The 25,738-nt window shown below is 43.8% G+C and overlaps 1 protein-coding gene across 1 annotated transcript in view; it reads left to right on the forward strand.

Annotated features, from left to right (window-relative positions):
- GART (phosphoribosylglycinamide formyltransferase, phosphoribosylglycinamide synthetase, phosphoribosylaminoimidazole synthetase) overlaps window positions 1–25,738 on the forward strand; it is a 250,057-nt gene that overhangs the window by 90,258 nt on the left and 134,061 nt on the right. Inside the window, exon 14 of the mRNA XM_085621375.1 lies at window positions 23,123–23,321. Within this exon, the coding sequence (XP_085477501.1) occupies window positions 23,123–23,321 (199 nt within the window). The remainder of the gene's footprint in view (window positions 1–23,122; window positions 23,322–25,738) is intronic.

Raw genomic sequence — 25,738 nt, forward strand, 5'->3', positions numbered from 1 at the left:
CATGGTTCACGACATTGCTGGAACTCTCAGTAGTTCCACACCAAAAGCTACACCTTTCCACAAAGCTTCTCACACACAACCATGGAGAGATAAGACATCCAGAACCAGCTCAACTGAACCTAGCGATCTGGCTCCTGAAATCTTAGGGTTTGGTTACCTTAATCTCCCACCAGACTGTATGAACGTCATTAAAGAAGCTAGACATCCTACCACTAGAGTATACTATGCAGCTAAATGGAAAGATTTATTATTTACCGCAATAACAACACAATCAATCCACTAGATGCTTCAACTCAAAACATTATCTATTATCTCCTGCATCTACAAAGATGTAATCTAGCATATATATCCATACGATTACATCTTGCAGCTAGAGCTGCTTACTTACAGAACAGACAACACTTGTCAATTCAATTCAAAAGACCTTTATTCGGATTTCATAAAATCCATAAAAGTACAACAAAAGAAAAACAACACATTTATACAATAATACAATCCATAAAAACACCACAATCACAACAATTCATTTTCAAATATACAGCTAACATAAATAATTTTCAGGGATTTTCCATCGTTTTGCGTGCGTGTACTATTAATCTCAGAAAAGTGCTGGTGCGAAAAATTAGTTCATCTGTATCCAGGGAAAATAATAATGAACAGGATTCCCCCAAGGAAAGGGGTCTTAATTTTCTAAAATAGGGAGTTAAAAACCAGTTAATATATTTTAAATAAAATTTACAGAAGAATAGGAAGTGAATGTCATTCTGTTTGCTAATTCCATCACATGGGCAAGGATTGTATTCTACTGTGTGATGATACCCCAAAGGGAAAGCCAACAGGAATTTTACAGAACCTGCCCTTAAACGAAAGAGCAGCGATCGTTCCCAATTGGACATGGGGAGAGTTAGATAAGATGGTAGTGGGTGCCTTCACAAATCATACCCCATGTATGTAGCAACAGAAGATTTAGGTAACTCCCTCCCCTTCTTTCTGAATTAAAAAGTGCATAAAGTGCTTGTTTAACTACGACCTTATCATTCTTCTCAATTCCAGTGGGTTCTAAGAAAAGATTGCCTTTATCCACTGCACATAATGTTTTGGAGACCTCGGCTAACCAGGGTATTGACATATGGTGATCACACTTTAGGCAATCCATTATAATGTTTTTTGTTAGGGTCGCAAAGTTATTTGTCCAAATCCTAATCCAAAATAGGGCTGGTCTGGCTCTAATAAAATCACATTCATAGGGGAGATTTAGTTCTTTGTGGCAGATGAATTCAGAAGCTGAAAAAGGAGCACCCAATATTTTTCTACAGAAACGATTTTCCTCACGTTGAATCCCTGAGTTTCTCCCTGAGCCCCAGACCTCAGCCCCATACGTTGCCACAGGAATGCACTGTAAATTTTTTAAAATGGCCCTGGTGGCACCTATTTTCTTCGGGCGTTGGAGGCTCATTATAGAATTGGTGGCTTTCGAGAACTTGCCCATGGCGTGGGCAGAATGCCCACTCCATGAGCCGTTCGCAGCGAAAACCAGCCCTAAGTACGGGAAAGAGGTTACGGATTCTAGTTTATCCGAACCTACATTTATAGTATTGAGCTTCCTTTTCCCGGGTCCACAAGACATAATAAAAGATTTTTTAAAATTTACACGCAGATCAAGTGCCTCCATATGCTGGACGAATGCTCTAATGAGCAAACGAAGAGCATTAGGGGTGCGGCCCATAATGACCGCATCATCTGCGTATAATAAAACTGGTAATGGATTCCCCTGGATAATTGGGACGTCTCTCGTCACTTGTTTCAAGGCTTTGGCAAGACCGTTAATATAAATAATAAATAGCAGAGGTGCTAAAACGCACCCCTGCCTCACCCCCCTGCCTATTTTTATGGGTCCGGACACATCGCCACCAGACCCGATCCTAACTTGCACTTTGAGGTCCGTGTGAAGATAGGCCAGAAAATTAACAAGACTTGCGTCCAGACCATAGTTAGAAAGCATAAGCCATAATTTGGATCTATTAACTAGGTCGAATGCAGATGAAAGATCCATAAATGCGAGATAGATTGGGCTAGAGCGAGCAACGTTATACTTATCGATAATCAGTTTCAAGTTTAGACACTGTTCCACCGTGCCCACACCACTCCTGAATCCCAACTGGCACGGATCCAATAGATCAGTATCTTCAGTCCACTCTATCATCCTGTTATAAATAACTCGTCCAAGGATTTTTAAAGTATTATCCAAGAGCGAGATTGGACGGTAGTTGGCTGGATCTGACCTATCTCCCTTCTTAAAAATGGGAACTATGGTGCTGGTCGCCCAGGTATCAGGCATTGGCACCATAGGTAGACTATTAAAAACGTTAAAAAGAATTGGTGCCCATAGATCCGTGTTATACTTGATAATATCTATAGGGAGCCCATCGGGACCAGGGGCTTTGTTACCAAGGCTTTCTTTAATGGCTGTGACTATCTCAGGGAGGTCAATCTTGAGGTTGCATGACACCTTCAAAGAAGGAATGGTTACTTCCTTAGAGGGGGTAGCATATATTTTAGCAAAATGGGCCTCCCAACTACTACTAGTAATATTGCAGCTAATTGGGGACAATTGTTTCCCCATATCTCGCGTCTTCCTAACGGCTGACCAGAAGGGGCCGCTACTCTTCAAATTTGCACTCGCAACCAATGTTTCCCACTGTTCTGTCAGCAGGGCGGCCTTCCTTTCAGTTGTTTTTAACTTATAGTTTTTCCTGGCCAGCCGTACCTCTAGTTTACACCTTGGGTTAGAAGACAATGCTTCACGTAGTTCCCTATTTGCCATAGAACAAGTTGAATCAAACCATCTTGGTTCTTTCGCTATCTTTGGCAGTGGGACTGACAACAATTTTTTAATTACTAAACACAGTTTGCCAAAGTCAGTGATTATTCTATTATTATTACCATTTAAAAATAGACAAGAATTAATTAAATCAGAATGATCATTCTGCACATTTTCTAAAATAGCTCCGCTATCAATCCCCCTCCATTTTAGCCGCAGACCATCACCTGATGGTCTAATATCTCTTGCACCATTAGATTTCACATATACAGGGCGGGAGCCTAAGTGCAAGGTAACTGTGAGGGGGTTATGATCGCCAAAGGATGTCTTTATCACCTTGGATTCCAATACGCGGTCCAGCAAATCAGGGGACATAAAAATAAAGTCAATGGTTGAACAACAATCACGCCCCCTAAACGTGGGGACATAGTCCATGTCAGGTATTAGAGATACTTCCATGGCATTTCCAAGTGTGTGTTCACTCAATATTTTTGCTAATTCAAACCCCCTTTTTTCAGCTTGGTCCGTGATGCTGTTAGTGTCCTCGATCCAAGACTTCTTTGTTAGTTTGGCATTAAAATCTCCGCCGATTAGAATCCCTATCCCCCCCTCTGAATCCAAGTTTATTTCCAGTTTTCTTAGAGTCTTAGAGAGGGCTATATAGTTTGTATTGGGTGTGGAATAAAAATCGTTATTATAAAAATTAATTATAAAAATCCTGGGTTTTAGTTTCAACTCGAGGACCTGAATATTCGGATTTCCTTCTGATAGGTCATTGATGGTACCTCCCACCAATGTGCTGACACCTATAAATAATCCTCCCACTGCGCGGCCAGAAATGGGCTTGTTTGAGGTTACACTAAAACAATGGTAACCCTCAATAAATAAATTGCTGACAGCCCATGTCTCCTGGAACATAACAATATCTTTGTTATCCAATAGCTTGATCCATTGAGGGTCAAGCAATCTTGGTTCCAACCCAGCAACGTTCCAACTAAAGATGGACAATTTGGAGCGTTTTAAGGCACAAGAGGCATTATAGCCACTAGGCTGCTTAGGTTGAATTGATGGAGTAGTTATGTTCTCATGTGTAACTAGGGACATAGTCGAAACAATGCGTGGTGCCATTATCTCAATTTCGTTACATTGTACATTAAAAGGGTTTTCCCTGATGGCAATTGGTACATCCTCGCACCCCCTATTTCTTTTCCCCAGTCAATCTTGACATTCCAAGTTGGAGAGAACATGTTCAAAACGGTTATGCGTTGGTATATTATATATATACCTTGGCTCGTTCTGAGGCATGTTAAAATTTTGTTTGAGCCTTGCGTAAGGTCTCTCCCTTGGGTTGGGATAAGAGGGAGTGGGGAGAGGTAGATATGGCAATTGATGTGGTGGGGGTATAATCCGTTGGCCTAATGAACGGCCATTCCTAAAATTAGTATTAAACTCTTGGTAAGGATGTTCATAGCCGTTAATAATGTTGTGGTTCATGCCCTGTTGATCTGCTAAAAAATTAATCCCAGGGTTAGAGTAAAGGTCAATTAAATGTCTGTAAAAATACCCAAGAGGAAGCAGAGTAGTATTAAATTCCCAGGGTGAGGGCAGTGGGGCTTTTGAGAGTGTAGATTGCACCCATTGTGGAGATCTAAAATTTATAATGATGCAATCTCCTTCAAACTTTTTTCTCATTGGACCCACCCACCCTACCCTCTGGGTATGAATAATTTCCCCTGTTCCCCCCCTAATTGGGAAATTGCAATTTGCAGAAAGCCAATGGAGAGTTCTGTTTCTTAAGCTTGTATGGTTTTCCTCTTGGGTTTCCCTCAATTTTGGGACATTGGCTAAAACCAAGACATATGGACCGCAATCTGGGGGCAAACTGATGCGGGCCGGAATCTGTCTCTTACTGATCATTTCAATTATATCGGGCTTATCTGTTGAGTGGTGTTGGTTAACATCCTGCGCTTGTCTCATTAGTGGCCTATTGCTTATGTCAGTAGATTTCTCCCTTCCTCCCGAACTAACTGTTGTAATGGTTTTGGTATCTAATACCTGTCTGGATAAGGGTTCTAGGTTTAATTGATCTTTACTTCTACTCAGTTTGGATGTGGAGGGAGAGGCATTAGTCTCCACTATACTTTTCTTATTGACCATAGTGTGTTGTGGTTTATGTGTGTTAGTGTTGGTTGCACCATGATGTGTTGTAGTTATAGAATTACACCCTGTGCCTAATTTCAACACATGATCATCTAATGCCTTCAACCTCTTATCGATATTAAGGACTTGTTGATTGATGGGTCCTAAAAGAGTAGTTATTAAGGTCTCCAATCTCCCCCAAAATTCTTCATTCCCCGGCAGTGCATTAGTTAATGAAGTTTGTTCATTATTTTTGCCAAAGTGCACTTCACTTTGAGTATGGTTTTGTATTACCGGAGTGAGAGGCCTACTCAGTTGAGGGCGTCCACCATTCTCTCTGCGTTTATCTACTAGTGGCTCTAAGTGTTTCTCTTTTCGCTTTGCTTTTTGTTTTCTTGCTTTCTGTCCCCTTGTTCGTGCTGGTGTACTATCACTTTTTTCCTTATCTAAAATCGATACATCCGTATCTAAGCATAGTTCTATCCCTTCCAAGTGAGCCTGCTCATTAGTTAAGGATGGGGTAGTATCAATGGTCTTATTAGCGCTTGATCGTAACATAGACGGTGTTAGTGATAGTCTATTATCCATTGTACGATGATTAGGAGAAACGCTGTCCAGGATTATACAATTCACATTTAAGTCAGTACCTGGTAGCCCCGCGTAAGATGTTATATCCGATGTGGCCACCAGGGAATCCAATGTATTGTCCTGCAGCAAAGGTAATTGCGTGCTTAGTGGGAGCGAGAGGCGTCTTTCAGTGTTTTGGATGGCAGAAGCCACAACGCCGATCGTCCTCTGCAGCATTTTATCGATAGCAGTCAAACTAGGCAATGGGGTGGGGACAGTAGCAGTTGAGGGAGATGTTAACTGCTTACGAGTAGATTTGGGCACAGGTGGAGCTTTTTTCCCCATTTTCCAGTATGTGTTTTGAGTATACTACGCAACAATAAATGGTTGAATCCCAGTCACAACATGTACTATACTCACACACTTGGCGATGACTTACGATTGGGCACCAACTTTAAATGGGCCAAGAGGGGTTGCCCGGCCCGACCTCCAGCGTCCCGCGTCGCGGAGGGAGCCGCCGATTTTAAAGCGCCACCGGGCGCGCAATCAGCCGGAAGGGGGCGTGACAGTGAAGGCTCACGGGAGCTGTAGTCTCCCCCCACCGCGGCCCTCGATGTCGTCAGGGCAGCGGGGGAGACAAACAGCGTGGGTGCCCCGCTAAAGATCCGCCGTTCAATACCTCCGGTAGGTGCTTGGCCTGGGTAGCGTCAGTGCTGGTGCCAGTTCAGGTATCAGTTCAGGTATCCCCCGCTCCACCGAGTGAGCCGCCGATTTTAAAGCGCCTCCGGGCGCGCAATCAGCCGGAAGGGGGCGTGACAGTGAAGGCTCACGGGAGCTGTAGTCTCCCCCCACCGCGGCCCTCGATGTCGTCAGGGCAGCGGGGGAGACAAACAGCGTGGGTGCCCCGCTAAAGATCCGCCGTTCAATACCTCCGGTAGGTGCTTGGCCTGGGTAGCGTCAGTGCTGGTGCCAGTTCAGGTGTCATTATTTAGGGTACCTCCCATCAAAGCATTCATGGAAGGCCTTAAAAGAATAATTCCTCCCAGAATTCCACCCTCTCCGGTATGGAATCTAAACATTGTCATTACTAGACTCATGGGTACCCCATTTAAACCTTTACATAAATGCGAGTTACAGTTCCTCACATGGAAAGTAGCTTTCCTTGTGGCCATCACATCTCTCAGAAGAGTAAGTGAACTCCAGGCATTAACCATACAAGAACCATTTTTGCAAATAAATCACAACAAAGTGGTTCTCAGGACAAACCCGAAATTCTTACCTAAAGTAGTTTCAGCTTTCCATCTTAACCAGTCTGTTGAGCTCCCAGTATTTTTTCCTCAACCAGACTCAGTAGCGGAATGAGCTCTTCATACACTTGACGTCAAAAGAGCTATTCTTTACTACATTGAAAAGACAAAAAGTTTCAGGAAAACTAAACAACTTTTTGTAGCTTTTGCACCACCACACAAGGGCAATCCTATATCAAAAGCTGGAATTGCCAGGTGGTTCATTAAATGCATTCAAATATGCTACCAAAAAGCAAAACGTACGTTATCCATTCCCCCTAGAGCGCATTCCACACGCAAAATAGGGGCATCCATGGCATTCCTAGGAAACATCCCCATGGAAGACATTTGCAAAGCCGCAACATGGTCTACACCGCACACTTTCACAAAATGTGGATGTGCAGGCAAAACAACAAGCTAGTGTTGGCCAGGCTGTACTAAGAACACTTTTTCAAACTACTGCAACACATACAGGTAGCAACCACTAACCAGGTAACTGCTGTATAGTCTATGCAAAAGTATGTGATCTACAGCTCAGAAACGGGAAAAGGGAAAAACATGGTGCCGAAACTGGTCTAAACTCTCTGTTGAATCTTGGGCATCTACCCTCGACAACTCCAGACCGGTGTTAGGGGATGACCCTGAACGGGATAATCACAACGTTCATCGATGGTTGGAATCATCCTTAGATATACTTATCCCGGAAAGCTGGATGACTAGGAAGAATGATGGGCTCTGTGTAGCATGGTATTCCCCCAAACTTAGAAAACAGAAACAACTATGCAAACACCTGGAGAGACGTTGGAGGAGGGATTTTTCGAAGGGGGAGAAAATTAAATACAGAGAAGCCATCAAAGTTTATAAAGCAGGAATTAAAAGCGCCCAAGCTGAGTATTATGGAGGAAAGATTATCTCCGCATCATACTCTCCCAGGGAAATTTTTAAAATTATGAAAACCCTTATCAAACCCCCGGCACCTCCACTGCCATCAGAGGACGTCTCAGGACGGTGTACAAGGTTGGCATCATTTTTTCATAAGAAAATTGATGACATTTACTCCTCTTTTGATCACAGGAATGACCCCTGCAGAGGTAGTGCCTCGTTTCTCGGAGCCCCTCATTGAGACCATCCCTCATTTGGATATAAACTCCCTGAAAACCTATATGGAGCAGCTGAAATCGGGCTCCCCAAGAGATGCAGCATCTCCTGTGACCCTCAACCGGGTTTCTGACCAACCTTTTTGGAGCTTATTAACAGTTCGCTGTCCTCTGGAATCGTGCCATCCGTATGGAAGCGAGCTATGGTCCGAGCATTACTGAAGAAACCCTCCCTGGACCCTGAAGTGTTGGCCAATTATCGGCCAATTTCACTCTTACCAGGGATCGCAAAGATATGCGAAAAACATGTTAATCATATTCTCTCCACATTTCTGTAGGGGAATGAACGTTTACACCCCTCCCAAACGGGTTTTAGACCCCAACAAGGCACAGAGACAGCCTTGCTAGCTGTGGTCGAAGAAGCCAGGAAAATTGTAGACAGTGGAGGGTCCACGGCTATTATATTGCTCGATCTCAGTGCGGCATTCGACATTGTTAACCACCAACTTCTGATCACAAGACTTAGAGAGGTTGGGGTGTCAGGAATCATACTTAAATGGCTGGAATCGTTCCTGACAGCCAGGTCTTTTCAGGTCTTTGAGGGTAGTACCAACTCTGAAAGAATGCCACTACGATGTGGAGTGCCGCAGGGCTCCTCGCTGAGCCCTTCACTCTTTAACGTCCATCTGCGCCCATTGGCTGAGGTGGTAAAACCCTTTGGGGTGAACATCATTACGTATGCTGATGATACTCGGCTGATTGTGTCCCTTAATAGCTTGGATGATACTAAGAGCAACTTGGCCAGTTGCTTGGAGGGGCTCTCCGTTTGGATGGATAATTCTTTCCTAAAATTGAATGCGGCCAAAACCGAGGTGATGTTCTTGGGTAAAACTAGTAATATGCACATCAATACGCTTTGGCCGCAACGTTTAGGGGTCCTACCTGCCCCTAAAACTCAAATAAAAAGTCTTGGGGTGTGGCTGGATCATAGCCTGAATTTTAAGGAACAGGCACGCAGGGTGGCAGGTACCTGTTATGGTATCCTGAAAATGATCAGGAAAGTTCTTCAACTTCTGCCTTTTGTTGCCAGGAAGCTTTTGGTGCAAGCCCTGATTCTCTCGAGGTTTGATTATGCCAATGTGCTTTACTTAGGGTCTCCATCCATAACCATCAAAAAATTACAAACAGTGCAAAACTGTGCGGCTCGATTGCTGCTGCAGTTTCATAGGCAGGAATCGGCTAGATCTCACATTAAATCTCTGCATTGGCTCCCGATGGCGGAGAGAATTCAGTTCAAGGCCTTGTGCATTGTCCATAAAGTACTCTCAGCTAAGGCCCCGCCGGTCCTTAGAGCCATTATTCTCCCGTACCTCCCAAATAGATCCCTCCGTTCTGAGAAAAAACATCTAGCTATAATTCCTAGAGTACAGCGAGCCCGGAGTGGGGGACGTCTTTTCTCCCTCATTGCGGCTAGAGGTTGGAATCAGCTCCCAGATCATACCCGACTTGAGACCAATCATCTCATCTTTCGCAAACAACTGAAGACCCTGCTGTTCTCCGGAACTGTCTGCTTGATTGTATGGCGGCCTTTGGTAGCCATGCGCTCTATAAGTACTATTCATTCATTCATTCAGATGCCTCGAACGGAAAATGTTACTTATCAGTATGCATCTGTTCTTGGCATGTAGAGCTGTAGATCTGCAAAGAAGGAGACCACCCCCTCATCCTTCCGGGCCAGAATGCAAAAAAGCCTGACATGCAAATAAAATAAAATGGTGGGCTGTGCCGCATTTTTCAGTTCGTTCTTCTGGAGTCCCCCTCCCCCATTGCTACCTTTCATAAGGGGAGAGGGGTGCGTGGCGCCCCTCCCTGAGTCATTGTAGGCCCTGGGGAGCATAAATAGCTACTTCCTCCTAGGGGAAGGAGCTTGCAGGGAGCTGGCTAGGCACGCGGGGGTTCTGGGGTCCCCCCCCCGCACCCACCAACGAAGTGCATGATGGGTGCCCTGGGTGGGCATCAGTGCACCCACCTATATGAAATGTTAGCCCTGGGGGGATGGGGGTCCCCTGTTTTGTAGGTTTCAGCTCCGGTTGTAGCCCCCCCGAGGCCTATATGGCTCGGGGAGGTGGGCCCATTTCCCTTTAATAAAAAAGATAAAGGCCCGGGCTGATGGGATATTTTTAAAGTGGCATTCCTGCAAGAGTCTCTCGAGCCTCACGTGAGCCTAACCATCCAGATGTACAAATATTTTTGACTCTTAATTTCTAAAAAAAAAAAAAAAAAAACGAATGAACAGATTTTTCACCAAATCACAAAAAGCACAATCTGCGGACCAAGATCTAGCTTCCTGCCAAATTTGGTGTAATTTAGTCCAGCAGTTTTTGCTCTAGCCCTATCTAAAGAGGTCTACGGGAAATGCATGGTGATTTTGCTTATTTTTCTTGCCCCCTGCTTAAGGGATCACCCCAAAACTGTTCATGAACCAACTAATCAAAAAGTTGCACCTTTTTTGGAAAGTTTTGTCAAACGGAGCACAGTTATTAGCAAAACAAAAAATGCTTTAACTATCTATATATATATATATATATATATATGTGTATATATATATATATTCACTGAAAAAACCATGGGTTTCACACACGTTATAGTTAGGAATTAGCATTTAAAAAACCTTGCAAATTCACTTAAAAAACCATGGGTTTCCCACACGTTATAGTTAGGAATTAGCATTTAAAAAACCTTAGAAATTCACTGAAAAAACCATAGGTTTCACACATGTTATAGTTAGCTGGACATTTTACTCGTAAAAAACCATTGAAATTGCCCCGTTATAGTTAGTTCAGCTAACTATAACTCGCGCGCCCGCAATGCACTGCTGATGACGTCACATATTACATCACTCATGACATGGTCAGTGACATCACTGATGACATCACTGATGACATCTCAAATGACATCACTGATGACATCACTGATGACATCATCCAGTGAATGTGTGTTTTTCTGAAAATTAAATATGTTTTATATATGTATATCTCAAGGTCGATGGAAGAATAAATGGGTATATTACTGTCTAAATGGATGATTTCTTTTTGAAAAATTGATTGTGTAACTGACTGATTAAGTGTATCATAGTGAATACATGGCTTAGTGAGTAATGTTTAAATATGTAAATATCTGTATCAGTCTCTCACTTTGTGTATGAGTGGCTGCATGGGTTGGTGAGTAGCTACATAGGTGTCTATATAGGATATTAGTTGGTTTTTTGAGTATCAGTATGAGTGTCTGCATGGTTTGGTGGAGGGTATTACGTAGTGCATAGGTGCATGAATGACTGACTCACTGTTTGTATGTGTTTAACACAGCATGTGTGCAGGACTGTATGGGTGGATGAGTGTGTGTATGGGTGTGTTAGTGAGTGAATGACTGTCTCAATAGTGTCTTTATGAGTAACTACATATGTTTTAAACTAGTATATGTGACTATTGGTGTATATAAGTGAGTATATGTGAGAGTGAGAGATTGAAAGAGTTCCTGTATGAATAAGTATGTGTTTCTATAAGTGATTGTTTAAAAGACTAAGTATGTGTAAGTTTCTGTAGAAGTAAGTGTGGTGGTGTGTGTATAACTGTATATGCAAGTAAATGGATGTTTGATTCTTTATTAGCATGAGTGACTATGTGTGTAAGTAACTCTATGGATGAGTGGCATTGTGTGACAGGATGTATAGGTGTATGAGTACATATGATGAGTGAGTACATGTATGAGTGACTGTATTGAACAGTTGGTGAATGAATGGATGTGTATGTGGATCTTAGAATTACTGAAGAGGTTGTTGTTACTGGTATTGGTATGTCAATTCGTTTGTAAATTTTAGTCTCTATTTTTGTATGTGTGTATCAAAAGTTATATTAGGGTGAGAGGAGGTCTGCCACTCTATCACAAGGATGATGTCATCAGTGATGTCATCAGTGATGTCACTGACCATGTCATGAGTGATGTAATATGTGACGTCATCAGCAGTGCATTGCGGGCGCGCGAGTTATAGTTAGCTGAACTAACTATAACGGGGCAATTTCAATGGTTTTTTACGAGTAAAATGTCCAGCTAACTATAACATGTGTGAAACCTATGGTTTTTTCAGTGAATTTCTAAGGTTTTTTAAATGCTAATTCCTAACTATAACGTGTGTGAAACCCATGGTTTTTTCAGTGAATTTGCAAGGTTTTTTAAATGCTAATTTTTTTTTTTTCTTCTATTTTTTCTAACATATTTTTATTTTAATTTTCTTACCTTTTATAAAGACTATGATTACATTTTTAAAATTCTTTAATATGTTTTTTTTTATATATTTTTTAAAATAAACATGTAAAATTTATTTGCAGTACTTTTTTTCTATTTTTTTTAAAAAATTTTTAGTACGCGTACCGTAAGCTCACGGTAAGCGTACGGTTTACGCAACGTCCGTAATTTTCCTACGCTGCTTGCGTATAGTTACGCAATTTGCGTAGCCGCGCATACTCCGCGTGGGACGCGTACGCGTGTACGCTACACGCGCACGTTACGCGGAAGTGCCGGGAGTGACTGTTATGCGCATGCGCGCAAGCGCGTGTCTTTTTTACGCGCATGCGCACTTTTGCCGTAAGCGTACCGTAAGCGTACCGTAAGCGTACGGTAGGTCATGTGATCATGAAACACAACTTTTGATTGGTTGAAACTACTTTCAGTTCTAGAACTCTCCTACACCACACCCATTCCCCTCATTTCTGCTTGTGATCCCTTGGGAGAAGGAGCTGGTTTGTCTTTGGGATACGATGGCAGAACAGCAGAGCTCTTCTGAGAGTGAGGCTAGCACTAGCAGCACTGTCTTGAGGCAGAGATCGAGGAAACAAAAGCCCTCTTATGTATGGGATTATTTTACTTTTCCTGAAGGCCAGCAAAAGGTAAATGCACCCTTAGTGACTTGTAAGCTGTGTAAGCGTGTACTTTCTAGAGGTAATCCTAACAGGAAGTATTCCTTTGGGAATCACACCATGAAGAGACACCTCCAGGATGTACACAGAAGGACACATGGTCATCTTTTTGGAGGTAACTCTTCAGAAAGACAAGCCAGTACATCCACAGCAGCTCAGCCTGGACCATCATCTGCAGGGCTGACTCCTTCTTCTGCAGGTCAGGTGAGCCCTTCATCTGTGGGGGGAGAATCTCCTTTTGCTGGCCCTCTGGAAATCAACCCTTGATTTCAGAAGGTTGATATTCGATGCACATTTTGTCAAGATCTAATTTGCTATAGGGAGACCAGTGTTTCCCTAGTGAACAACAAAATAGATCAGCACATTTGTCGCTTTGAATAATTTTCCCATGCTTCCTTTCCTCTGTCCCTGCATGAACACAACGGTTCTTTTAAGAGCCAACCTTATCTTTCATCTTTTTTTTACATATGTTTTTTAAAACTTTTTTTTTTTTTTTTTACCGTACGCGTACGGTGTGCGTACCTTTTTTTTATTTTTTAAAAAAAACACTAAAAATCAATTATCACATTACAAGGTCCTTGAGAGACTACAATTATTATTATTGACTTACCATACTCACTCAAAAAAATATTTATTCATTTGTTTTAAAAAAAAATAGTTTTAAAAATGGTTCTAGTTTTCGAAAATTTTCTATATCAATCTGAAAAAAAAGAAAAAAGTATTAATATTTTAAAAACAATTTATAATACAGTACACATATTTACATTTTTTTCCAAAAAATATTTTACAGACTGAAACCTGAAAACCCCACTCGCTTGTAAATACTGTGCATGATTATACATGGCAAGCACATGGGTGTGTGCTAAGAGTCTGCTTCTTCCCCCAAAAATTCGCTCCCCCTTTCCATCTAATGCAACTGTGAAATCACCAGAGCAATACGCAATAAATCTCTGCCTATAATTCCTCTCTGCACACAGAGTCATGTTTTCACATTAGTCCCAAAACGAAATTTCTTTGCCAATTTGAAAGCACACTTACTGCTCTTTTTTTTTCGGGGCAAGTGAAAATCACTTTTACAGACTGACACATTATGAATCCACTTTTTTGATTTTTTTAAATGCACATGTCCAAACTGCTTTTTCAGACCACCTCCATGTGTAACCTGGGTGGCTGCCTACATTCCAGCAAGGGCAACCAGCCTTAGTGATGCTGAATGTATTTGCATTACAGACTGAAACCTGAAAACCCCACTCGCTTGTAAATACTGTGCATGATTATACATGGCAAGCACATGGGTGTGTGCTAAGAGTCTGCTTCTTCCCCCAAAAATTCGCTCCCCCTTTCCATCTAATGCAACTGTGAAATCACCAGAGCAATACGCAATAAATCTCTGCCTATAATTCCTCTCTGCACACAGAGTCATGTTTTCACATTAGTCCCAAAACGAAATTTATTTGCCAATTTGAAAGCACACTTACTGCTCTTTTTTTTTCGGGGCAAGAGAAAATCAGTTTTACAGACTGACACATTATGAAACCACTTTTTTTGATTTATTTAAATGCACATGTCCAAACTGCTTTTTCAGACCACCACCATGTGTATTCTCGGTGACTGCCTACACTCCAGCAAGGGCAACCAGCCTTAGTGATGCTGAATGTATTTGCATTACTGAGTCCAACCTCAAACCCTTAAACTATTCTTTTTTTTTTCCAGTACACCTTAATTTATTGTGAAAACATACTCCATATTATTTTACATGTTCCTCACATTTAAATTTCTCCCAAAACAGAAAATGATAAACGCAACTACAACAAAAACAATTTCCATTTCTATTATTCATTTCTTAAGTTACCACATACATCCCCTCTCAAACTGTAAACTCACCTTTAAAATTAGTTAGTTGGGAAAGAAATGTGACACTCAAACAGCAGATTATCAGAGCCAGGATCTCTGTTGTGTTCACCTCTCTCCTCTCAGCAGAACCAGATAATGGCAAAGTTTCCCTCTATTTTTCCACACATATACATGTAAGTTTCAAATCTCAGTGCTTCCCCCTTTTTTTCAAATGTAATCACACATTTCTATTGGTTGAAAACCAACCCTTTTCCAAAAGTACCCTTCCCCCAACTTGACTTCTGCCTAGTACCCTTCCCCCAACTTGACTTCTGCCTGCTACCATAGCAACAGCTCATGGAACACTGCTGTGTTGAGTTAGGTCAGAAGTTCGCCAAACAATGTTTCAATTCCACAGAGCAAGAGTGCTTGACTTTTCAAACCTAACAGCAAATCCATAGTACTGTTCTTTGGTAACACATTTTTCTGTACCAATACAAAACATGCTTCTATTAATTTACACATACAGCCTAGTTTTTATTCTAGAATGGTATGAAACAGCCAATCAGTTCTTTTTTTTTTTTTTAAAATATGTATGCCTCCATTTCCAAACTGTCTTTCTTTTCATATTGCCATTCTACTGAAAGACACCTCCTGAGTGCATCCAGTTCTCCTTTGAAGATGTTCACAGTGTGGATTGTAGGGCACAGCTATGTCTTCTGGAGTGATAAGTTTGCAGAGAAAACAGATATGGTGAGAGACCTTGCTTTGCCAAATGTAGACATTAAATGGATTGGTCAGAGAGGGTTAAAGTGGCACCAATTGATGCCATTGGTGAAATCCTTCATACAAATCCAACACCCTGACCTCATAATAGTGCACTGTGGTGGCAATGACCTAGGCACTTTGACTGGGGTAGGTCTGGAAATGCTTATGAAGGACACCTTTGCACAACTGTTTTCACTTTTCCCTAAAACTGCCTTTGCGTTTTCCAACATATGCCAAAGGCAAAAATGGAACTGGTCCAATCATTTCTGTCCACAGATTGACAAAGCAAGAAAGCACGTCAACAAATCTGTTTCTGCTTTCCTCCGTGACTATGGTATGGGTGCCATTTACCACAACAACTTGCGTTACGACATGCAAGACATTTATAGAGGAGATGGTGTGCACTTCACTGATGAAGGGAACAGAGTCTTCCTCTTGAACCTTAGACTCTGCATCGGTACTTACTTGTAGGTACCACTTAAAAATCACTTCATAAACACAACGGCTCTTTTTAGAGCCCCCTAATATCTAAACACTTAAATCTGCATTTCATTTCATTTTTGTATTTTTTTTTTACCGTACGCTTACCGTAAGCTTACCGTACGCGTACCCCGTGATTTTTTTAAAAATCAATAAATGTTTTTTTTGTACTTTTCTGTCCTTCTTTGACCCCCTTACAAATGTTAGGGGGTCTGTAACTCTCCTCATTGCCCCCTTTTCTTGTTTTCACTCTTTTTTTTCAGAGTGAAATACACAAAATGGCGGCCGCCGCTTCCTGGTTTCGGCCGATTCGAATGTTTACTAAGATCTAAAAGCCAATCAGAATCGCGCTCGCGCACGCCACCGTACGCTTACAGTAAGCGTACGGTAAGCGTACCGTAAGCGGGCTCAGATATATATATTGATTTAAAGGCTATTTGCTCAGAATCTACTGAACAGATTTACACCAAACCTACAAAAGGCACTTCCTTGACCTAGGGACTACCTCTCTGCCAAATTTCGAGTAATTCTGTTCAGCCGTTCGGGCTGTAGCTCGTTCTAAAGGTCCTATGGAAAAATGCATGGGAAAAACGCGTTTTGGGACCCCCCTTTTATCTCAGCCCCCGCTTGACGGATCCCCCCGAGACTTTCAGGGTAGGAGCGGAGCGTAGCGCCCCACCTATTTTGAGAAATTCGCGAGGATTCATCGACCGGCGCCAAAGTTATTCAAAATAGAATGTTGCGGATTTCCTATGGAAAAGGGGTCCTAACTATAACTACCTACTGGCGACCGCCAGTAGGTAATATATGTATATATATATATATTCGAGGCATATGAGCTGCAGATTACACACTATGTATAGACCGCCATCTGGTGTTGGGCCCGGATGTTTGCACTTGTTTTTGTCTTGGAAAGTCTTTGGAAGTCACAAGGAATGTGACTCCTCCTTTGGATCATAGTGCGCATGGGCATCGGCTCCATCCTCAGATTGTTTTTTTCCGCCATCGGTTTCGGATGTGTTTTCGCGCTCCAGTTTGGAACCGTTAACGGTTTTCTCTTTCGACGCGCAATCCTTCCCTTCTCGACGGTATTGTTTCGATCACGTTTTCCCAATCCACGCGACCCTTCAACTTCGAAGTCTTCGATTCCGGTTGTCGACGAAGGCCTTCGGGCCTACCTGGGCCTCATCTCCGGCTCATGGAAAGGACGCCATTCAAAAAGTGTCCTCGATGTGGGTCGAAGTTTCCCCACACTGACCTGCATGAGGTGTGTAACCTCTGCCTGTCACCGGAGCACGAGGCCAGAGACTGTCCAGCTTGCGCCGCTTTCCGCTCCAAGAAGACGATCCAGGACCGACGAGCTTGAAGAACAATGGCTCGTGCGTCATCTTCGATCCCGACGACATCTTCCAAGAAGGCGTCGATGTTCGGGAGCAAGGTCGGGTCGAAGAAGGCATCATCAGCGCCTCCGAAGCAGATGACTCCGACATCGAGGAGGACATCCCTCCAGCTCAGAGGGCCGTGAGTACAGACGTCGACCCCGACCCAAACCCCCCCCCCCCCTCGAAACTATCAAAAAAGGCTTCGGTACCACCTTCACCTTCGGGCCCAGGTGCACACCGAGACACTGCTTCTCATGTCCTGCCTTCGGGCCCGGTAAAGAAGCCTACTAAGCCTTTAGGTGACTCAGGCTTGAGTCCGCCTACACTCTGTGCCGAAAAACATACACAGGGACCAAAAAAGAAGACGTCCTCTTCCTCATCCACACCGACCACTGCTTTGACATCTAAGCACTCGGCGTAGAAGGCTAGCACCGGTTCCTCGGCACCGACAATACCCTCGGAGCGGACCAAAAAAAACGGCCACCTAGGGCCCGACTCCCATTCGTGGAAGCCAAAGACCTCGGGACCGAAAAAACAACAGGTTCCATCGGACAAAGACACTGCAAAACTGCACGGTTCCAAACCTAGAACCGCTACCGAGTCGGTGCCGAAAAAGCTTATGGCACCGAAGTCGTCGACTCCAAACGATCTGCCTCCCACAGAAGAACTGTTTCGTCCAGATCCTACCCAAAAGACTCTTGTGAAGGATCATAAGACTGGTCACTTAATGCTTAGCATAAAGAAAAGACCCCTAGATATGCCTGCACCTGCACCACCACCGAAAAAGAGAGACTTTGCTCCATTAAGGATCCCTTCTCCTCTTCCTCTTCCTCTTCCTCTTCCTCCTCCTCCTCCCCCACCACACCCCTCTCCTACACCATCACCTACCCCAGTAGATGATGATGATGATGATGACGATGACGACAGCACCTCAGATGATGCAGGGGGAGGTGCGGACGATCAACCCCTAGGGGACTTTACCCCACTGGCTCACCAGTCCCCTGGGATGATTATAGTGTCCCAGACATCCCTTACACTCCACAAGATGACATCTATCCTTCCGGCCCTTCCCCTCCAGAGGATAATCTCGGCTTCAACCAGCTCCTTCACAGCGCTGCCCAGTATCACGGGGTTGCCCTTCATACAGACCCAGTAGAAGAAGATTTTCTCATGGACACCTTCGACACCACACAAAGGTCCACCTTAATTTTACCCATGCTTAAGGGGGTCATTAAGCATGCACCAGAGATCTTTAAAGACCCATCAGGGCTCGAGTCATCAACCCGAGAAGAGAAAAAAAGTATAAGGCTGCTCCTACTGATCCAGCATATTTTAAAGGCCCTACAACCCCTAGACTCCTTGGTAGTCTCTAATGCAAGGAAGAGAGCCAATTCCCAAACATCAGGTGACGCACCACCACCAGATAACGAATCTAAACTCCTGGACACCTCTGGCAAACGCACAGCGTCACAGGCAGCAAACATTTGGCGCATTGCTAATACCTAAGCGCTGTTAGCCAGGTATGACGGGGCACATTATGATGAACTTGAGTCCATAATGCAGCACTTCCCTGACAGGTATAAAAACAGGGCCAATGAACTCATACAGGAAGGTAAAACCATCACCAACACCTCCATCGGATGTGCCTTAGATGTGGCAGATACCGCCTCAAGGGCAATAAACACCAGTGTCCTTTTGCGTAGGCATGCCTGGTTACGCATCTCATGTTTTAAACCCGAAGTCCAGAGTTCCATACTCAATCAGCCATTCGATGAGCAACCCCTATTTTGCCCCAATGTGGACGTATCACTTGAGAAAATGAAAAAGGATACAGACACAGCCAAATCTATGGGAGCCTTGCAGTCGCAGGCTCCCAGACAGTCCTTTCGTTGCTCATCCTTCAGAAGCACCCACAGAGGCTACTCCTCTGATAGCCCCTCCACTTCTTACAAGGCTCCCACCCAATCCACCTTTACTAGAGGTTACCAAAGGGGTGGTTACAGGGAGAAAAACAGCAAAGGCAGAGGCATAAACAACAACTCCCGCTCTGCCTCCACCCCCACCCCATGACTTCCCTCCACTTCCTCCAGACCATTCCACTCCAGTCAGGGGAAGACTCTACCAATTCCTCCCTACCTGGGCAAACATCACTTCAGACAGGTGGGTGCAACAGATAATTAAATCAGGCTACTGTCTCGAACTAACATCTACCCCCCCCACCATACCACCCAAACAGCGTCCAATGTCACAAGAACATTTGTTACTGCTAAAGCAGGAGGCATTATCCTTCCTACACAAAAGTGCAATATAACCAGTTCCCCTGCACCAACAAAACAATGGAGTTTACTCCCTCTATTTTCTCATACCAAAAAAGGATGGCTCTCTTAGGCATATTCTAGACCTCAGACCCCTAAACCTATACATACACTCAGACCATTTCCACATGGTCACACTTCAGCAGGTCCTTCCTCTGCTTTCACAGGGCGACTTCCTTGCTATCCTAGACCTCAAGGATGCCTATTTCCACATTCCCATTCATAGCGCTCACAGAAAATATCTCAGATTTGTAGTGGACGGTCAGCACTATCAATTCAAAGTACTCCCATTCGGAGTCACCACAGCACCAAGAGTGTTTCCCAAGTGCCTAGCGGTGGTGGCAGCACACCTAAGAAGACAACACATCCATGTCTTCCCATATCTAGACGACTGGCTCATAAAAGCCAGCTCATACAATCAGTGTGTACAACACACTCACGCCACCATTCAACAACTTCACGACCTGGGGTTCACAATAAACCGCGCCAAGTCCCAGCTGCAACCATCCCATACGCAACAATACCCCGGTGCCACAATAGACACCTCAAGGGCGCTCGCCTATCCCAGTCCCGCCAGGATAGCAAGCATACAATCTCCTCTCACCAAATTCCAATCGAAACACTCTCTTCCAGCTCGAGTGTTCATGCAACTCATAGGGATGATGGCCTCTTGCATACTCATACTACCTCATGCAAGACTCCAGATGCGTCCTCTCCAAGAGTGCTTAGCACGCCAATGGAACCAGGCTCAAGGTCAGCTAACAGATCTGGTGTTGGTAGACGGTCGTACCCATCGCTCTCTGCGGTGGTGAAACACCAAGAACCTTTCCAAAGGGAGACCGGTCCTAGAGCAGATTCCTCAAATAGTTATGACAGCGGACACATCGCTCTCCGGCTGGGGAGCTCACCTACTACATCACACCATGCAGGGCAGGTGGACACCTCAACAAAAGTTACTCCACATCATCCACCTGGAGTTACTAATTATATTCCTAGCCTTGAAAACCTTTCAAAAACACATCAGGCAAAGCTGTCTTAGTCCGCATGGACAACATGACAGCCATGTATTATATACAAAAACAAGGCGGGACACACTCTCTGCAGCTCTCTCAGCTCGCACAGAGCATATGGAGGTGGGCTATACCTCAGAACATTTTTCTCCGAGCCCAACATTTCCTAGGAGTCCAAAACACAATAGCCGATCAGTTGAGACATCAAACACAAGAAATCCATGAGTGGGAACTTCATCCGCAAGTTCTTCAACTGTTTTTTCAGATGTGGGGGCAAGCACAGATAGACCTCTTCGCCACCCAAGAAAACGCCAAATGGCCAAACTTTGCCGCCAGGTGTCCTCACCCATTGTCCAAAGGCAATGCGATCTGGATGAACTGGTCAGGCAGATTTGCGTACGCTTTTCCGCCTCTCCCACTCATTCCACTAGTGGTTCGCAAACTACAGCAACACTCCTTAATGCTCATCCTAGTTGCTCCAACTTGGGCCAGACAACCATGGTACCCCACATTGCTGGAACTCTCCTAGAATTCTGTTACCTTAACCTTCCTCCTGACTGTATGCACGTCATTAAAGAAGCTAGACGGCCTACCACTAGAGCATGCTATGCAGCCAAGTGGAAAAGATTTGTAATATACTGTCATAACAACAACACTGATCCCCTAGATGTGTCTATCCAACACATCATAGGCTACTTACTACACCTCCAAAGATGCAACTTAGCCTGCACGTCTATCAGCCTGCATCTTGCTGCCATAGCAGCATATCTACAAAATAGACAACATCTATCACTTTTCAGAGAACCATCCATAAAGGCCTTTATGAAGGGCCTCAAAAGAATAATTCCCCCCAGAGTACCACCTTCACCTGTGTGGAATTTAAACCTCGATCTCACAAGACTAATGGGACCTCCATTTGAACCTCTACATAAATGTGAGCTACAATTCTTAACAATGAAAACTATTTTCCTAGTAGCCATTACTTCTCAACGAAGAGTTGGCGAACTACAAGCACTAACTATTCAGGAACCCTTTCTGCAGATGCATCATAATAAAGTTGTTCTCCAAACTAATCCTAAATTCCTCCCTAAAGTCATTTCTCCCTTCCACCTCAATCAATCTGTAGAGCTGCCTGTATTCTTCTTGCAGCCACAAACAGTTGTAGAACGAGCTCTTCACACCTTAGATGTCAAAAGAGCACTGCTGTACTACATAGAAAGAACACAACCTTTTCGTAAGACCAAGCAACTATTCGCGTCTTTCTCACCACCACACAAGGGCAACCCCATTTCAAAATCTGGGATAGCTAGGTGGATAGTCAAATGCATACAAATTTGCTACCTCAAAGCAAAACGTACATTATCTGTTCCTCCTAAAGCCCACTCTACACGAAAGATAGGGGCTTCAATGGCATTTTTAGGGAACATTCCCTTAGACGATATCTGCAGAGCGGCTACATGGTCTACACCGCACGCATTCACAAAACTATTGTGTCGATGTGCAAACGAAACAACCAGCTAGTGTGGGCCAGGCTGTACTCAAAACACTATTTCAAACTACTGCAACAGATACTGGTGTGCCGCTAGGAGGGGAGATTGCTATACAATCTATGCATAGTGTGTAATCTGCAGCTCATATGCCTCGAACGGAATATGGTACTTACCAGTATGCATCTGTTCTTGGCATGTACAGCTGCAGATCTACACACGCCCACCCGGCTACCTTTATCGGTTTCCAGTTTTATCTTACTTAGATACAGCATACATGGGCATCTTTCCTGTTTCTTACAAAACTCCATCATTTCCCTGCTGGCGAAAAACAATCTGAGGATGGAGCCGATGCCCATGCGCACAATGATCCAAAGGAGCAGTCACATACCTCGTGACTTCCAAAGACAAAAACAAGTGCAAACATCCGTGCCCAACTCACACACTGAAAAAACTGTTTACAAAAATGACTTATTGTTCTAGTACGCGAAAAACTCTGAATTTTGCTAGTCTCCAGTGCACACAACATGTGTCATACAGAATAAAATGTTATCCATGAGTTTGCAGTGTGAAGGTGCTTCCGATAAACTTGCCTGCGATGTAATGACCTAATGAACTACAGCAAAGCTGTTGTAGTAATATTAGTCAAATGTCAGACCATACTCTGGGATGTGTAAGTAAGACCTCTGATTCATTATGGGAGAAATACAGTCCTAGAGTGTGGCCAGCGGTGTGCGTAGGATCAATAACGTATCAGGGAGTGCTAAAACTTTCCTATTTTCGATCAGTTTTGCATAAGGGTTTCTGTCTGGGTGTTGTACGCAGTTTAGTCTCCCATTATAGTATTATTCTGGATCTGTCACGCTTATGATTGCATAGCCTTTCTAAAGAGAATTTGCCTGTGACACCCTAAGCTTGAGTTTATTTCACAGTAATTAACCATCAACTCCTTTTCAAATTCTAGATTGCACAAACTTGTGATAAACACTGTACCATTGGCCAGGACCTAGTGGCAATGTGTGTCAATGACATCCTGGCTCAGGGGGCAGAACCACTCTTCTTCTTGGATTACTTTGCTTGTGGACAACTCAATGTTGGAGTCACTGAAACCGTTGTAGCTGGTGTTGCCAGTGCATGTAAGGCAGCTGGATGTGCTCTTCTTGGTACGTTTATTATGGTTTGTAAGATTTTTTTACTGTAACCTTAAATGTTAGAAATAAACACTAGATGCACTGATGAGTTTACTAGTGTAAATATTTGCAACAGATCTGAAAATGCTGAGGTATTGGGTTCGATGTTTAGCCAAGCATGCTTACAAATAGACCTCCTATGCCCAGGCCTCTTCCCAGGCAGCTTTGCTGACAATTTGAGACACAAGTTCTGCATAATCTAAGTTCAGAGCATTTTGAATTCCTGGAAACATGTGCTGCCCCTCCTGGGTTCTATCCCTGCGTTCTGCCATGCAAGACAGTTTCTGTGATGAAGGTCCTTTTCTATGGCTGGGCAGATTGGTCAGGTTTCTAGGATACTTAGTGAAGACCACTCTTGCAACTATTTCAATAGAATATTTTAGGGAATTTTTGCATCTACGAGTTTTGTCCTTCAAGGCCCCTTCGCATTAGTAATATGATTACCAGTTGTATCAGGGCCCAGGATTGATGAGCTCCCATACCGTGGTTCAAAGGAGTGGAAAGCAGGCTTTCACCAGTTTTGTCTGTCTGGAGCGGAACAGTAATATTCCATGCACAAATGCTGTACATGGTCTTTTTTTTTTTTTTTTGGAAAACATTTCTTTATTGCCTTTTTCAGTTCCACATTCACGGTTAATGCATAACACATGCATATTCCACTGCTGTAACAAAACAGCCATATATATAAATTACAGATATAAAACCTTAAGTAATCAACTATACAAGAAAAGCACAACAAATTAACAAAAGAAGGGCGGTGCTGCGTACCTACTACAAGCTGCATGTGATTTTCTTACAGCTAAATCCCTCATGAATCAGCTGTACATTTTTACAGGCCTCTTTGGCATTTGTCAACCTTGGAGTAACGGGCCTCTAATAAACAGACGTAATATGGAAAGGCACAGTGTTGTTACAGAAGCCCCATCTGTCGATTATATGTTCTCAGTAGACAGACTGTGTTGGAAAGAAGCTGATATGATTGACTACCTATGTTGTTGATTTCACCTAACATCCAGGCATCGTTTACAGAGCCCATGTGATCTAACAAAGGACTCGGTCCTTTGATGATGTTATCGTCTTGTATTGGGCTTTCTTTTGAGGTGATTAGCAACCGTGGTTCCACAGTTGTTTATGGTACCAAACTTCGAAATCACTGTCCCCCTTCAGTTCCAGTGCTCTCTAAACAGCCAATGTTTTGAAGCCACCTATACCATACATGGGGTCTGACTCATTCAGGGGTGCATTCTCTCAAATCTTTTTCCATTGTGCATCACAAATGATGGTCATTGTAGGAAAGTGCCCCTTTTTGACATGGCCACCCCGACTTTTTGCTTGGTAATTGATGCAATTTTGACAGAATTGCACTGTGTTCCTGCTATCCAGGTCCCCAGTGCCAGACCTCTTTACCTAAAACTGTACAATTGTTCCCCCAATTGGCAATACCTTTAGCCCCCCTGTAAGTCCCTAGTAAATGGTACCCCTGGTACCTAGGGTCTGTGTACTAAAGAGGGTCCATAAGGGCTGCAGCATGTATTGTGCCACCATAAGGGACCCCTCACGACACTCATGCAGACTGCCATTGTAGGTTACGTGACATTGTGCAGATATAAGTGAAGACACGACTTGGCACATCTCCTGTGTGCCATGCCCACACACACTGCATGCAATATGTGTAAGTCACCCCTACAGCCCTAAGGCAGGGTGCATTATATTGGATGTGAGGACAAATCTGCATGAGCCGATATGCCCCTGTGGTGCCCAAGTCGATTCTTACACATTACCAGTGAACAGGGAAGCCATCTTGAGTATATATACTGGGCACTGGTGATTTTGAGTTCCCCAGCTACATAATGCCTATACTGAAACCAAGGATGTTTGGTATCAAACATCCTGTATAAAAAAAAAAAACACTTATTCCAGTGATGGATATATTAATACATCATCCAGAGAGTACCTTAGAGATACCTCCTGAAACCTACAGTCCACTAGTGTGCTGGCTGGCTGGCTAGTCCAGTCCAGCCTGCCACCACACTCGTTTCTGACCCCCTAGAAGGTGGGAGCCTTGCTCTCAGAGGTCAAGAACAATGCCTGCTCTGGCAGGAGGTGTTTACACCTCCTCCAAACAGAATGGCTAGCAATCAGCATATCCAGGCCGAAGACTTCAGATCAATGCCATCTTTGACGCAGGACAGTCACACCCCTAAGGTGAGCTGCCCGATGTGCCCCACTCTATGAAAATGTTGCCACTTGTTAAAGGGAAACCAACTGCTTCCCCGTGCTTCCAGGACCCTTACGACCTTAGCCCCACGTTAGGAGCTCCAGGACTTGTCTCTTGGACCCCCCTTGCAGCCTATTTCCAGGTGCACCCCCCTTCCCTTCTACTGCATAGC

The sequence above is a fragment of the Triturus cristatus genome, chromosome 8 (assembly GCF_964204655.1).
Source record: "Triturus cristatus chromosome 8, aTriCri1.1, whole genome shotgun sequence".
NCBI lineage: Eukaryota > Metazoa > Chordata > Amphibia > Caudata > Salamandridae > Triturus > Triturus cristatus.